Source organism: Lepisosteus oculatus, chromosome 10, assembly GCF_040954835.1.
Source record: "Lepisosteus oculatus isolate fLepOcu1 chromosome 10, fLepOcu1.hap2, whole genome shotgun sequence".
NCBI lineage: Eukaryota > Metazoa > Chordata > Actinopteri > Semionotiformes > Lepisosteidae > Lepisosteus > Lepisosteus oculatus.
In genome coordinates, this window is record NC_090705.1 from 23,480,254 (window position 1) to 23,497,282 (window position 17,029).

Below are 17,029 nucleotides of genomic sequence, written 5' to 3' on the forward strand. Positions count from 1 at the left end.
TGATTTTTGTGTCTCTGCATTCTTCTTAGAACTCATTTTCTGAATTAGTGCTCAGGACACTATACACACATAGCGAATAAACACTGAAATGTATATTTATTTAGTTTATAAAAACTGAACTACTGGGGGGGTCTCCAGTGACGCCATGTTAGCAATGGCTGCTTAGTTCTTTCGCTTTCTTGGTTGTTTAAAAAAAACCTCAACAATCTTGTCAAATAAGTAATTTAAATAATTTAAAACAAATACAGTGTTGGGTGACATTGGAAAAATGAGGAAGAGGACGTAAAAACACTCAAAACTACCCAACAAAGGATGTTGAAGAGGAACAGGGAGATTGAAATAGTCCTCCCCTGCCTAGCAGGGTGTAAGGAGCCAGCCCGTAGAATCTGGAGACCGCGAATCCACCGTGAGCCTTGAGAAAATCTTTAACAAAGTGAAGGATTTCAGAAGGGATATTAACAAAAAAAGTAATGGACTTTACTGAAGAAATAAACAGAACAAATAAAAGGGTAAACGAAGTGGAGGAACGAATTGAGCAAACCAAGGCGTATCCCAAAAGAAGGAAAAGATCAAACTAGATGTGGGTCTTTACCCCCAATCTCTGTACTTAATGTAGATGACAAGATTTATGCTTCAATAATGGCCAAAACATCAGAGAAAACATTACCTCAGATAATAAATTTAGATCAAACCGGTTTTATTCAGAACAAACACAAGACAATATTAGGAGCACCCTTCATATTATGAAGCATATCGATTATCAAGGGAAGGAGGTGATTTTAGTTAGTCTATATGCAGAAAAAGCCTTTGACCGGGTCAATTGGGAATTTTTATATTGGACATTAGAGAAATTTGGATTTGTTGATGAATTTATCTATATCATAAAAACAATTTAAATCCTACAGCACAAATTTAGATCAATGGACATCTCTCTAAGAGATTGTGTTTGAAAAGAGGTACAAGACAGGGGTGTCCCCTGTCACCTCTCTGTATATAGAACCTTTAGCAGAATGGATTAGACAAGACTCAGAAATTAAAGGGATAGAAAGTAAAGGACAAAAACATAAGATCACATTGTATGCAGATAATGCCCTGCTACAGTATATTTGGATGACCCCAATGAATCGTTTATCAGAGTTATGGATCTTTTGGAAAAATATGGTCAGGTATCAGGGTACAAATTAAATATAGAAAAAACAGATGTTTTATGTTTTAATTATAATCCCACAGATCAAGTAAAAGAAACATCTAAGTTAAATTGACTATCACCATCTATTACATATTTGGGAGTATGTTTACCAAAAGATTTATCAAAATTATTTAATTTAAATTTCAGCCCTTTAATATGTCCTATAAGATGCCCTGGCTGGCTGGAGTTTATTGCCTCTCTCACTGGGACCTAGAGTGGAAGTTATTAAAATTAATATTCTGCCGTGATTACTATATCTTTTTTAGTCTCTTCCAGTGGAAATCTCATCAGAACAATGTAATTAATGGGATAAAATGATTTCAAGATTCATTTGGAATGGAAGGAAGCCAAGAATTAAATTAAAAACACTGACCAAAGAGAAAGGTGGTTTATCCCTGCCTTGCCTAAAGTCATACTACCAAGCAGCTCATCTTAGAACACTACAGTAATTTGCTGGTGCGATAGATATTAAAGTGCAAAATGGAAGGAGATAGTTCTTTGATTATAGCTGAATTTCCAATACAGATGGTCCTGGGAGATCGATCATTGGCAGAAACTATATGTAAAACAGCTATACCCAAGATAACTTTACCAATTAAAATTTGGTTTAAGATAATAAAAGCCTATGACTTAGAGAGGTTAAAATATTAAGGTGGATAGTTTTCGATTCAGATTTCCCTTCTGGGAGATCTGACACACGATTTAGGATTTGGGCAATGAAAGGGATTACAGCAATATGTACTTTAGTGAAACTGGATCATTTGAAAAACTCTGAAGATCTATCACAACAATACAATCTGGAAAAAAAAGATTTTTACAGATATCTTCAAATCAGACATTATCTAAACAGCTGGAGATAGCAACCACATATAACAGAAGGCAATAAACTGCCTGATAATTTTATAGCTTCTTATCAGCAGGGTAACTTGAGAAAAATAATATCAAAGCTGTACAATAGTAATGAATAAATTTTAAAAAATTCTCAACAGAACATATTAAAATAAAATGGGAAAAAGAAATCAATACAACAATTTCTGTAGATCAAGTACACGGACTTGGGAGAAACTTCTGTTGGAGGAATCTGACCCGTTTTTTTATCAGCCCTAAAATTCAAGCCAAACAAAAAGGCAGCAGCTGACAGTGTTGGAGGTTATGTGGAGAGCAAGGTGCGGCTCTCTCACACATATTCTGGTCATGCCCAAAAATACAACAATATTGGAAATCTTTATATATAACCCTTAACAAAATTAGTAAATGTGAACATACCATTTGAATTTTCTGTTATGTATTTGCGCAATTTTGACTTTGATCAAATTGAAGTAAAGGATAGATAAGGTACATATGAGGGATTCTTCTAGTAGCCCTCAATAGTAGCAATCTTGTGATTGCTTGTAAAAAAGCAATCACAAGAAAATGGCTTATAAAAGAATCTCCAACACGTGAACAATGGGTTAATGTTGTGAATTAAATCTATATAATGGAGAATATTTTTTCTCTCAGGTTACAGGTTAATTAATCTCCCCACTGAGACCTGATTTCATCTTATGAGAGAATATACAGTAATATTTCTGTGTGGACTATTTTTGTTTGTTGTGTTTCTCATCAGACAATTGTATTTTCTTGTATAACCCTCCATACCTCCTGGTAAGCATGTATGAACATATTGTAACAAAAATGACAGATAAAGGCAAATGTTTATTTGGACATGTTCTGTTTGTAAATCTTTTCATCGCTAAATAAAAAACTAAAAAAAGATCTATTATACTGTCATGAATTTCCCTCACGCAGGCAAGCGCTCCCGCATTCCCACGAGCTCTCCCCGTACCAAACATGCACGCGTCAATCAGTCCTCTATTTAAACCCTCATTAGTCCCCCTGTCAGTGCTCACAATTGAGATTCTCTCCCTGAGCTTACTTTCGACCAACTCCTTCGCGATACAACTGTTTCTCTTCTGGACCTTGACCCTGCTTTTTTCGACTACGCTTTAGCCACTCAATTTTGTACCTATGCCTCTACAACGTTCTCTTGGATCCTGACCACAGCCTGTTTCCTCGATTCCATCTTCGCCTTCTGATTTCACGCCAACGCCTCTTCAACGCCTTCCCAGAATCCGACCCCTGCCAGTCTCCTCGATTACGACTCCACCTTCTGAATCCATTCCGACACCTCTTCAACGCCTTCCTGGACTTCAACCCCAGCCTGTTTACTCGATTACGCCATGCCTTCTGATTCTACGTCAACGCCTCTTCTACGCCTTCCTGGACTCGGACCCCTGCCTGTTTGCTCTGACTATGCCTACGTCTTGCGCCTACCCTTCCTAGAGCACTGCATTGGATCCCAATCCTCCGCAGTCAGCCCCAGCGTGACATATACCAACACGATTTCTGACAGGGAAGAATCATCCATCTTTTTTCTAACCCCGATACAGGGTCCTGGGGGACTAACCCAGCAAACAAGGGGAGCAGGACAGGAACGACCTGGACGGGATGCCAGTCAGACTGACTAAGGTACGCCAGACTTATTGCAGATCACCAGCTGTTTCAATGCTTGACTCTCCATTTGGGAAAGATGCAGCGATCTGTGGGCTTGCACTGCCCCTTCAGGAATTTGATCCCGGCTGAGCGTGGGCGCCGAACACACACAGTGCCACTTCCTGACAGCGGATATCTCAGCTAAGCCGAAGCCCGGTCCTCTGACCCAACAGAGCTTTTTAGCTTTCAGAGGGGTTTTCCTTCTGTAACTGGCTCATGCATGAGTCCTGTTACATTTTTTCCTCCTTCTCTCCTCAGCAGCAACCTCCGCCACTGACAGACTTCAGCCTGCGAAACACGAGTTACAGCACAAGTGCGGATTTCCCAGCCCTGCCAGGACTCCAGGGTAACACCCCTACTTTTTTTGAGAAATGCCTTAGGATTTTTAATGACCACAGAGAGTCAGGACCTCGGTTTTATGCCTCATCAGAAGGATGGCACCTTTTTACAGTATACTGTCCCCATCACTATACTGGGGCATTAGTGACCAGGCTCACACCTGCTGAGCTTCAGTGGGCTGCCAGTTGTGAGTTGCAGGGTGATACGGCTGCTGGCAAGATGTAGTGCCAAATGGCATTACAGGTGAACCACAGCCAAATGGCAATTCACAGGAATCTATGTTTGCCGGAAAGCTTGGAAAGCTCTGTCTGACTAATCTAGAGCGCCACTGCTTGGGGAACCATAGTCTTAATTGGCTGGTCTCATGACCAAACCTCGAACTCATAACGCAGGTATCATACATTTCAGCCGGTGCTCTGACTGAAAACTTTATTGGTTGCGCCAGGCTGGAGCCAGTCTTAATCCAGATGAATTGCATTTTCTACAGACAAGAACAGCATCTTAACTTGAATGAAAGGCGAGGCGCACCAACTGCTGGGTAAGAGAATAACTACGGTAAAAAAAAGGACATTATTAATATTTGTAGGAACAGTATTTTTAAAATCCATCTCTACATGCATGAATTGAACGAACAAACATCCTCTTCTTTAACTATTACTGTCGAAGACCCTTTTAGCCAATGTCCGGCTGGAATTTCCTCCCCTTAAACATTTTGTTATATCTCTGCAGCAGAACATAGCAGGAGCATGGTTCAGGTCTTAAATTGAAGCTGGCTGTTGAGTGTGAACAGTCAAATTTATTTTATTTCTTAATGTGTCCACTCAGCAGACAAACATATGAAAAAAAACCCAAATAACAGCAGGCAGAAATTTTGTTTTGGTCTTCAGAGGTAAGAATTTTCAATTCTGGTAGCTGGAAATGCTTTTTAGGCCTTGTCATAGGTGTCTACTAGCTTGGATAAAAATCTGGGACAAATTGATCAATTTGAAAAATAATCGACATAATGTTTTATGAAGACTGGATCTGGAATGAAATTTCTTGCATATAATAAATAAATCATAAAAAATATTGAAAGCAATGGGAATAAAAACCATTGCAATTGCTATAAAAACCTTTAGACACTGCTAGAGAGTCTTTTTCTGCTGTTAGACATTGAAAAAAACCTCAGAGTTGCCTTCTGGTGTGAAAAAAGGAGCACTGATAAGAAACTGATTGATTATTCCCTTCTGAGTCAATGACTGAAAGCTAGAAGACATGCGGAATGCAGCCTGAGGCTTGTAGAGGAAGTCTCACCCCCTTAGGGCTCTGAATGGCTGAGAATACAATGAATGACAGCGTTTTATACCAATCAGATCTCCTTATTTCTAGCGGTCCTGCTTCAAATATCTATTCCAAAGACAATAACGTTTAGTTTTCTCCAGGTCTGGAGGTGGGTTAGTCCAGCCTTTTGTGGATATATATCGTGCTTCAGAATAAGGTAAAACATGGGATATATATATTTTGCTGGGTTTTGCTTTTTCGGTCTTGTTTTGCTGGCTTATTGATTACCTTATCAATGCACTTTGGAAGTTTGGAAGTGCATCATCAGATAAAAAGTGTCTTTGTTAACAGTCTTTGTTGTCCTTTTTCATAACAGGTTTTGTAAAGGTTTTGTGGTTTTGTTGGTAAAAAACGATTAAATATGACACAGGAATCAAAAGTAAATATTGATTTACACCACGGTCGCTTGCAACTACGCCACACACGGGCTTGGTTTGATTAAATAAACATTTTTTCTGAAAATGGTTTTGTGAAGCTCTAGTTGAACCTTTTTTGATTGATAAAAGCTTTCTATAAAGGTTTTGTGGTTTTGGTGATGTAAAATGATTAAATTAGATGCTCCTTTTAAGTCAAGTTTTTCTTAGACCATAAGCGCTTGCATCCACGATTTGCACTAAGAACAAAAAAATTAGTTTGATGTCTGCTAGGTTGACTCAAATTCTTATTTACTGAACAAATTAAGTATTCGTTAATGCAACTCTTCTTAGGAATGTTACTCCCTAGACTTATAATGTTTAAGAGCATCTAAAAATTATTTTTAATTTCCAAATGATTCATATGGAATTAGATGAAGATAAAATTAGAAAATAGCACTTCCAGATAGCACTTTAATCAAGATTATGGTTTTTAACTTGTTTATGATTTTCTTGCACCTTTTTACTACAAGAATGCATTTTCATACACTTTTCAGAGAGCACAGTCAGGTCTATAACTTGTTCAGCTGTTAGTCGTGTAAAATCTTGCCAGCAAAATATACTGTATGTATTATTTAATCTTTCATGTATAATCTACAGCTAATTAACCTCTTCAGTTTGCCCTTCCACTAGTTTTTTCTCTAGAATCTGTTGTTTCACAATATGCAGGCCCACATTTAAAAAAAGGAGAGATGTGAACCCATCTACCCATTTTCTAACCATCCTCCAATGTAGGGTTGTGAGGGAGCCAGAGCCCATATCCCAGCAAGCAATGGGCACAAGGCAGTATACACCCTGGATGGGAAGCCAGTCCATTGCATTACAGGGCACACACAGATTTAAATACTGGACCAGCTATCCCAGAAGGCAATGACAACCCATTGTCTTTGGACTATGGGAGGAAACCCATACCAATATGAGGAGAACGTATACAAGCTTCATACAGACAGCACCTCAGGTCCAGGACTGAACTCTAAGCCCCAGCCTTGTGCGGCAGCAATACTAACTACTGCATCACTGTGCCACCCAAGATGAGACCATTTCATAGGAAATAAAATGTGGTCACATAGTGATTGAAATGATTATGGATTGCTAAAGGATTGAATAGCTGGAACAGAGAGCTTGGGCATTGAAGATAAGATAAGATCACTTTATTGGCCATACACAATTTCTTGTATTAGGGATTTGTCTTTTTGCATACCCCAACTTGCTCTTCAAGAGACACACAGACAGGGAGAGAAGCTTTGGGTCAGAGCGCAGGGTCAGCCATTTATACAGCACCCCTGGAGCAATTGGGGTTAAGGGCCTTGATCAGGGGCCCAACGGAGTAGGATTCCTCTGCGGGCCATGGGATACGAACCGGCAACCTTCCAGCCACAGGCGCAGATCCTTAGCCACAGAGCCACCGCACTGTCCCGTATTAAATAAAACAATACCTCACCTGTTGCAAGTTAATGTTTGTCATACACTTGTAAATGGCAACAATATAAGGTCAACATTTTATTATCTTGATAAAGCGTATTAAAAATAGTTTTTTTTTATTCATGGACTCATTTTATGTACCTACATTTTATAGACTTATTTTTGTCTGATAGAGCTGGGCAACGCAACAATAATTAAAAACCTGTCAATTCATCAGCTTTCCAATACAGGATGTGATGGACTCTACGTTCCCTAAATACAAAGCTCATTCTGATTGACCCTGGCAGGCTTCCCCAGGAGGACACCATATGGACTCATCTGAGCCAAAAGGCAGACTCCATGACACTGGACCTGAGAGCCGAGAGTAGGATATGGGTAAGCAGCAGTGTGAACACAAGAAGCAGTGCGTTTGGTGCTCACTGTCTTCTGTGACAGCTACTTTACAAACTTCTTTTGTTCTTGGAAACAACTCTGAAAGTCTTCACAGCAAACCCTGGTAGGTAAGACAATAGTGGAGCCAACACTGGGGAGGAAATGGATACCTTGACACAGATGGGTGGCTGGACCTGCACCTCGAAGGAGCTCTCAGAGGCTGTTTTGCCTGTGCTGCTCTGGGAGGAAATCGCTGCTAGGGCAGCCGGTAGGTCATCCTCGTCCTCGTGGTTGCTAGGGGACAGAAAACATGGTGCTATCATTGGAGCAGCACAATCTACTGTACAGGTCATAAAACGGAAAGCATCGAACAGGGCTCCCAGATTTGTGAAGACGTTATGATGTTGTCCATTCTTATGAGGATCTGAAATGTGTTTGAGACTCTAATGTTTTAGTTTTCTATAGATTTCTGTGAAAAAACATTTGCGACTTTCATCCCAACACTTATTTTAGTAAAATTAAGACACTGAAAAAATGTTCACAAAGGGAAATCCATTAAGTTGCAAAAGGATGGACATAGCTAAATATGTATGGTAAGTGCATGGCTCACATAACGCTTTCCAACATTAACTGTCAAAGAGTTTTTCCCCTGTAATTTTCTGAAGTGTGTGTTATGGAAGTGACTAAACATGACCACAATGACTATCCATACTTGACCAAAAAGTCACAAACGTGCTTCTGGAGACAGATCTGCATATTCAGTAAGCAGAAAATATTGAAATGTGAAAAAAGTACAAAAAATAGCAAGGAGTCAGACTTTATACTGATAAACAGCTATGATTTCTAAACCATTTCCAATCCTTCAAAATGGTACAAACTTGGGTGTCATTTCCATCACCACACACTAGGGGGCACTGTGGTCTTTTCTTATTGTGAGTGGCATAGCTTCCAGGAACAGGCATGCCACAAGTCTGCAGAAGCACAAATAATTAAGCCGCATTAAAAGTGATTACTTCCAGGCAAATTCCTCAACATATTTCTTTTCACCTTTCTCTTCAGTTTTCTCCTCATTTATTAATGACCTCTTTATATGCTGACTTTTGCAAGTGTCAGATGGCATATAAGGTAACTGGCTAGCACTGTACCAATTTCACCGAGCTCAGTGAAGGTGGGAAAATGAATGTGGTTCTCTAGCCCCCCTGTGTGATTCTACTGTAAGGTCCACTTCCTTCGCTCTTCTAATTCTGGTCTCCTATCTGTCCCCAAAAGCCCATCTTCATTCTATGGGTGACGAGGCCTTCTCCTGTTATGCCCCCAAGCTCTGGAACTCTTCCCAAGGATACCAGAGAGTCACCTTCTCTAAACTCCTTCAAATCCAGACTCAAAAGCTTCTTCTTTACTTAAGCCTTTACTTAACTGGTTCCATTAAGTAAAGGCTCTTCTTAAGAAGAAGCTTTTGAGTCTGGATTTGAAGGAGTTTAGAGAAGGTGACTCTCTGGTATCCTTGGTACCCAAGGAGCTGATTGTTGATGACAACAACCTCACCCTCAATGTCAGCAAAACCAAGGAGCTGATCGTTGATTTCAGGAAACTGCAAACCGGACATGCCCCTATCCACATCAACGGGACTGAAGTGGAAAGGGTCAGTAACTTTAAATTCCTTGGCGTCCATATCACTGAGGACCTCACATGGTCTCTCAACACCACCTGTCTGATCAAGAAAGCGCAACAGTGCCTGTACTTCCTAAGACGGTTGAAGAAGGCTAAGATATGTCCCCAGATCCTCACTAACTTTTACAGATGCACTAAAGAAAGCACACTGACAGGCTGCATCACAGTGTGGTATGGCAACTGCAGTGCTGCTGACCGCAAAGCCCTACAGCGGGTTACCCTCCCATCTATCTAGGACATTTATGACAGACGGTGCTTGAGGAAAGCTCTAAGCATCATCAAAGACCCCACACACCCCAGCTACAGACTTTATGATCTGCTACCATCTGGAAAACGGTACCGGAGCATTCGAGCACGGACGTCCAGACTCAGAGACAGTTTTTACCCCCGCACTATCAAACTATTAAACTTCCAGCCTCTCTCACTCTCACCTCAGCTCTCACCTATGATCTGAACCTCACAGTGCCTTCTTTCTTACCAAAAACCCAAACACACATTGAAAATCTACCTCTACCATACATGTCAAAAGCTCACTCCCCATAATTTCTATCCCTTTATTTCATTCTGTTGATGCATATTTTTGAACATAACCTGTTAACTTTTGGTTGTTTTGCACACTGCCTGTTGTCTCTGTCTTTCTTTTGTTACACAATTGTATTGTTGTTGTTGTTTTCTTTGCACTACTTATGTCCGAGAGCTAGCTAAATAGCATTTCTAGTCCTACTATACTTACTGTAGTACCACCATCCACGGTCTCCTCTGTGTATTGTAATTGTGTTTTGTCTTGTGTATTCTTTTTATTTATTGTTGTCTTCATTTTGTAAAGCGCTTTGAGAAGCCACCTTTAAAGGCGCTAAATAAAGTTTATTATTATTATTATTATTATTATTATTATTATTATTATTATTATTGTGAGCAGTGAGTGAAGTCCTGGTTGAACAGAATCACTCACAAGCTGTACTGCCTTATCAGTTTCTTTGTGCGAGCTGGACGAACGCTCTGCTTCTCCGTTGCTGTACTCGATGGGGCTGTCTCCTGTGGCGACACTGGACACCTGTTTAGAAAATCAAGCACAAAAATGAAGAGGGATTTAGTAAACAAACAACCAGGGTAGAGTCAACCAGTGCAAAAGCTGAGGTAGGCAACTGTCTCAAAGTTGCTTTCTGAAGTAAGTTTTTTCTCAGAAATCCAATCAAGGGTACAGTAGCCTTAAGTTAGAAGACGTGTCAGGGGACCAGGATCAGGTGGACGAATATTAATGTGAAAACAGGAACTTTACATCACAAGTTGTAATTACACTATAATAAAATAGCACACGTTGGAAGATGTGGAAGAAAAAGCAGTTTTGCTGTTTTTGTTACAAATTGTGGTCACATTTTTTTAACCTGTTTGATCTTCAAGAAGAAGAGCCAAGCGCTCTTGTACAAGAAAACGTGAGTCCGACTGAGCCTTTGTTGCTCCAAAATATCCATCTGCCCTGACACAAAACTTTGGAAAAGCATCTCAATAACTGGACTGTAACCTTTAGTTCACATCTGATCCTTCAAGAGAGTACAATTTCTGTGTAGACTGGCAGGAACTGAGGAAGCTGATTGCTGCTGGTGTTCTTGTGGGATCAGAGCTCAGCCAAGTGAAACCATCTACCAGCCTGATTAATGATGCTGAGACTGTGTAATGAAGCATTCCAGACACTTCAAGTGTGTTTCTCCTGAAAGCCATTCCTGCAGCTTCAAGGTAAAACCACATTGAGAAAAGAAAAAGTTTAAGCAGCAAACGAGATGGCTTACAAGGGATTCTTAATTCTTAATTCTTCTTATTTTTCTTTAATTTTGGCAGATTTGACTTTGTGCAACATAAAGCGATTACAGTATAACATTTATAGAAATGTTTTAATCAAGAAACATTACTTAATCATACTGTTACTCATTATTCTATAGTGTTTTTTATTCTTAGTGAATTGGGGGTATTAACACATCTGGAGGGCAATGTACACTTCTATTTTTTATTTACTATTCTATTTCCAGTTTCTCATCAGGTTTCCCATTAGTTTGTTCCTCATATTATAAAAAGACTAATAATGCAAAACATTTAATGTACACTAATTCAGTTCCTTCCCTCAGTTGTATCAAAATGTGCCCCGACAGTCAGGGAAACTGCTAATTACATACTTAACATTTAAAAATATGCAGAATCCTGGCCCATATAAAGAGATTATTATTATTTGAGTTTTGGAAACAGGTGAGAGGAGACCCTCTCACACAGTGCAGAGCATAGTACCCTCACAAAGTATTGTAGAGATCAATAACTCCCATCTCAATGAACATAATGACATAATGAAACCAAATGCCTTCACACAATTTCAATACTCTCTGCAAGTGTCTCGCCATATACCTTACTTCTGGTTTTAGATAACCTAGCTTTCAGCCATAAGCATTAATATAATTAATTCTGGTTTCTGTATATTGGAAAATATACATCAAAACTTACTGGAGCCACTGATTGAAGCATGCAAACATAAGAAAGTTTAAAATGAGAAAAGACCAATTAGACCATTTAGCTCATTTCAGCAGTGAATTGATACTTCTAGCTGTATCCTGAGAGAAGCCAGCGTATAACATGGCTAGGCAGTGTGTTCCATATTTACACAAACGTTTGCCAAGTTAAACTTCTGTTCTCAGTTCTAAATGTACTTCCACATAGTTTCATCTTGTGTTTTCTGGTTTGTGTTTTCACTGTGTTCATTCAGAAGACATCCACTGGGCTGACCTTGTTAATGGCTCAGATTTTGCACACGTCTAACAGGTCGCCTCATAGTCTCCTCTTTTCAAAATTAAAAAGGTTCAGTTCCTCATCAGGTCAATGTAGGACATCCCTTTCGTAGTCTTCTCTAGATTCCAGAGCAGCAATATCTTTTTTGTAACATGTTGAGTAAAACTGTACAAAACATTCAAAATGAGGTCTTACTAATATATTATACAATAATAACATATCTATGAGTTTATATCATATACATATCTGAGATGCCTCCATCATTTCCATCTTCCACCATTTCAGCGGCTGCTCCTTAACATTCTATACAGTGGGGGCAGTCTCATCTCCTGCCTGGCCTTCTCCTGATCCACCTGGAGGTTGCTGGTGTTGCTCTTGGGTTTCCTCAGCTCTTCACTCCCTTTGTTCAGATGCCCTTTTAGCGTGCCTTCATCCTCATACTGCTATGCCTTACCGGCTTTCCATCTGCTGCAGTTCTGACTGCAGGGCCTCCCTCTTCTCCTTCAATTCATTACTTCATGTACTGTACTCCCAGAGCAGTTTCTTCAAATTAGCCTTCTGCTTGCTCTCAGACTGGCTGATGGCCCAATCAACAGTGTGGGAATCACGCTGTTTCCTTCTCCTCTCAGTACTCGTGAACACAGCAGCTCAATTCCAATTGTCTTTCCCTCCTGTAGCTCTCACAAAAATGGCTCCTTCCCCCATTCTCTTCTTTGAGGAAAGGACTTCTTGTCCTCCTTGTTCTTATTCTCTAAACTGGAACCCAAATTCTTCTCTTCGTTAAGCACAGATTATGTTTACTTTTGCTTTTTCTTGTGTTTCTTACCTTTTTCAGCAACTTCCTGGAACTCAGGCATTACCTTCATCAGAACCTCATTCACAAAGTGAAGCTCTCCTGTTCCCAAATGCATCTCCTCTTTGCCCTTTGCTCTTCTTCATAAATGTTTTACATTGTGGCCATACACTACATACAGTAGGATGTGCATTAAGGGCTACCCTCTAGTGCAAACTGCATATATTACATCTTACAGTAACTGGTCAGGTGACTGAGTACAGCAACTCATTTCCCACAATAAATTTGAACTGTCAAAAACTACAACATTCGTCAGAGAGATAGTGCAACAACATCCAGGATAGTACCACAGAATCTTTGTTTTTTCAGTCATATACAGAAGGTATGGATGGATGTTTGCCCGTTATGACTTCCGGCACTTAGGGGCAGCAACATGCTGTTGCTGTTTCTGTAACATTCGTTTTTTTATGGGACAGGGTTGTTAGCCTTGTGCCCAACCTCCAATATGGAGGACCTGGTGCACGACGTGGGACACAAACCCACTGCTCTGAGATTATGAGTCTCATGCTCTACCAGCAGAGCGAGGCGGGGGCTCACACAGAAGGTATAACAGCAGTTAAATGAAAAACAAAAAACAAAACACTCCTACTAATCCTTTTAAATGACAGTATCTATATCTTCAATCAGAAAGGGGCATAACAAGGGTCAAAGAAAATAAGAACAATTTCATGGAGGATGACATCAATGCCAGGATATTTAGGTTGTCCTGTTCTGAATTGTCTCTTTTTGCTCAGACGGGATAAAGATGCCTCACGTGCAGCTGCCTCTGTAGAAGAAAGACTAGATAAATGAGAATACTGGAAAAATGATCCCTATTTATACAAGTTAGAACAAATAAGGCAAAATATTTTGTTAGTCTTCATGGGAGACAGTACTGTATCAGCTAAAATGTGAATATTTAAAAGCAGGAATATTTACTATCTCAAAGCATTAAAAGCTGGTAAATGGCTAGGTTGAGTGTCATTTAAGTAATGATTCTGTCCTGATCTACATACAAAATACTTGGCAATAAATATAAAATATAAATAGTGTAGCGCCTTCAACTGGCGTTGGGCCGAAGTGCGCCCGGCTGGGGTACGCGGCGAGGGGCAGGGTGGGAGTAGTAGAGGCCAGGATGGGGACTAGGAAGGCCGTTGACCAGTGCAGCTGACCCATTGCAAAACGGGTGTACAGAGTGGTGAGATCACCTGGATTCATGTAAATAGTTCCCTGGTTTCGCACCCCTTTTTTGATACTTGTACCCAATAGCCACCCTATCCCTGTGTAACTGTACCCGAATAGACCCCAGTGTGTTGTGCTCTCTCTCTCTGGCTCCTCTGTGTGTGCGCGGGAGTGGTGGTTGTGCTTACTGTGCCGGACTCTCATCCGAAAAATTAAAGCGCCGTTTCTCATTCAAATGAGAGTCTGAATCACTGTGTCAGTCCTCGCCGAACCCGAAAATATTACAATATAAAAACAGCAGCTTTAATTCTTTTTAAACAAAGCCTAATTTCCAGTGTGGTATCATCAGAAAGAGTGAGCTGTTGCACATACTTTAGAAAAGATATGATTTCAGACTGAGTTCTTTTACAAAGATGAGATTTGTAAAAAAAGTAATGAGGAAAATATTGTAGCATTATTTTTGATGGAGACCTTGACAGCAGGTGTTCCAAATACTGGTCCTGGAGGCCAAACACCTGCAGGCTTTATTTCCAGCTGAGGTTAATAACCTAACTGAAGGTATTTTATGTTACTCAAGTAATAGTTAAAAGGTAACCTCCAATGTTTAAGAACAGTCAAAAGTTTTACATTAATCCCACTCAAGGGTTCAACGGTGTAACAGATCTTGACTGGATCACTCACCTGGATGATCTGACAGCATCCTTAGTGCACCAGAACGCACAACACACACCTGCTCTTAGTGAAGAGGAGAACAGAGTGATGAAGCCAGTTCAAAGAGATGGGGATCATTAGGAGGCCATGATTGGTAAAGGCCAGGGGGAAATTTGGACAGGACACCCCTACTCTTTTTGAAAAACATCCTGGAATTTTTAATGACCTCAGAGAGTCAGGAACTTCGTTTTACGTTTCATCCAAAGGACGGCGCCTTTTTTACAGTATAGCATCCCCATCAATATACTGTACTGTGGCATTAGGACCCACAAAGACTGCAGGGTGAGCGCCCCCTGCTGGCCCCACCAACACCTCTTCCAGCAGCAACCTTAGCTTTCCCAGTAGGTCTCCAACACAGGTACTGACCAGGCTCACACCTGCTTAGTGGGTTGCAAGTTGTGAGTTGCAGGGTGATATAGGGTTTCTCTGTTTATTTCTCTCAAGTCTGTGGACACCTGAGGTTAGTACCTTTGAGGCTCTTCCAAGCAGCTTCTATTATAACTATGAAGGCAAACCACAGCAGCAGAAATGGCAATAGGAGTCACTCAAAATGTCAGAGGCTATCCAATACAACAGGAGCTATGCAAATGTAAAAAAAATCACACTTTAAGTCAATTGTATTAGCAGAAACAATGACAAACAGAATAAATTAGAACATTTTGTTCATTTGTAATTTCACTTTCAATGACATGGAAGTGAATTTACACAAGACACTCATAAGGATAACTTTATACATTAAAAAATAAGGAAATGGAGAATGAAAGATTAGGTTTTGATCAAATAAGAACAGACTACTAAGACTGAAATGGTTGCCTAAAGTCAATAACTACATTGTTTATAAATGGAACATGATATACAGACAGATGCACAAGCACACAGAAACAAGCAGGCATACCATCATCACCGTCTTAATTAATTATGTTAGAATGGTTGCAGAACTGCATTTCCATGGCAATTAAATAATTAAGTTAATTTAGCAAAGTCCTTACAGTCCTCTTTAGAAGCTGATTACAATCAATTTAGCACAGGCTCAGGCTGAGCAGTGACATGTCCAGGAATCTCCTGTAATTAAGGGATCTGGCACAAACTCTGCAGGTAACAAAGTTACCAATTGCGCATCTAGGGGGCTGATTCAAAGGCAAATTTATTAATAAGCATGACAATTTTATTCCATCTGATTGTGTGATCTTTGGCATAATTAATCAGACACACCACTGAAAGCATTGATACATGCGCACACATTTCTTAACTTTTTTCAAAGAAGGGTTTCTCTTTTTAATTGTAAAATGTTTTAATGATTAATTTTTTCCATATTTGAATCTCCAGACTATCCTACCAATTCCCCCCACATCTTTCCTCTCCTCTTGTCTCTAAATGTACTCATTTTATACAGTAATGTAAGACTCTCCTGACCTGTTGTTCTTATTCTAATCTTCCAGATTTATGTACATTTTCCAAGCTTTTCCAAGATAATACATTTTTTTTACAATTTAAGTCCTTCAGACATTGTATTCAAATTTAATAAAATTTCTCTGCTCTGATTATATTTAACAATTTTTTTTATTAAAATGTGAAATTTAGAACACAGTCTGATGGGATCAAAACATAAAATAGAAAATGTTACTCAATGCAAACATGACATAACTGACAACAGAAGAACATAAAAAAGTTAAAAAAGGATAGAAAACTATTTGAGCAGTATTCTATTTTTGGGTTTCTAGTACTTTTTGATCGAAGGATCTCATGCATAAATTTACTGAAGGATTCCAGGAAACCTGCATCAACAACATCCCTGGATAGGCTGTTCCATACTCCTACAGCTCTTTGTGCAAATATGTATCTCCTGATTCCTCTTTAATAATAGCTTTCTGGATGTAAACAGTATTTGAATATCAAGTTGTTAAGAAATGACTTATTTATTCTTAATATATTGTAAAGCATAAATTAATAAGCTGGGTTTATTATATTAATAAGTGAAATAGGACTGGATGAGAAAAAAGTATATCACCACATTTCTGTTCATGCTCCTTAATTTCATAACATTAAATATAATCATATTTTCAATTAATAGTTTTTATACTGTACATGAACATACTCCATCTTTTGAGTGCATGGGTGTCAGAGGCAGCTGAAGCCTTTAAAAGGCCTAATCCAACTTCAACAGAATTCTTTCTTACAGTTTCCATGACAACAAATAACACAGCTTCTTCACATATAGTTAAAAGTAAATTTTTAATCACCACCTTGACACTCTAAAACACTAAGACAGGGCCTAAC

General features: G+C 39.4%; 1 protein-coding gene across 3 annotated transcripts in view; it reads right to left on the reverse strand.

Annotated features, from left to right (window-relative positions):
- epb41l4b (erythrocyte membrane protein band 4.1 like 4B) overlaps positions 1-17,029 on the reverse strand; it is a 155,530-nt gene that overhangs the window by 11,449 nt on the left and 127,052 nt on the right. For all 3 annotated transcript variants that reach the window (XM_015357282.2, XM_015357281.2, XM_015357284.2), the window contains 2 exons: positions 10,211-10,312; positions 7,758-7,881 (listed from right to left, as the gene is read on the reverse strand). In XM_015357282.2, the coding sequence (XP_015212768.2) occupies positions 7,758-7,881; positions 10,211-10,312 (226 nt within the window). The remainder of the gene's footprint in view (positions 1-7,757; positions 7,882-10,210; positions 10,313-17,029) is intronic.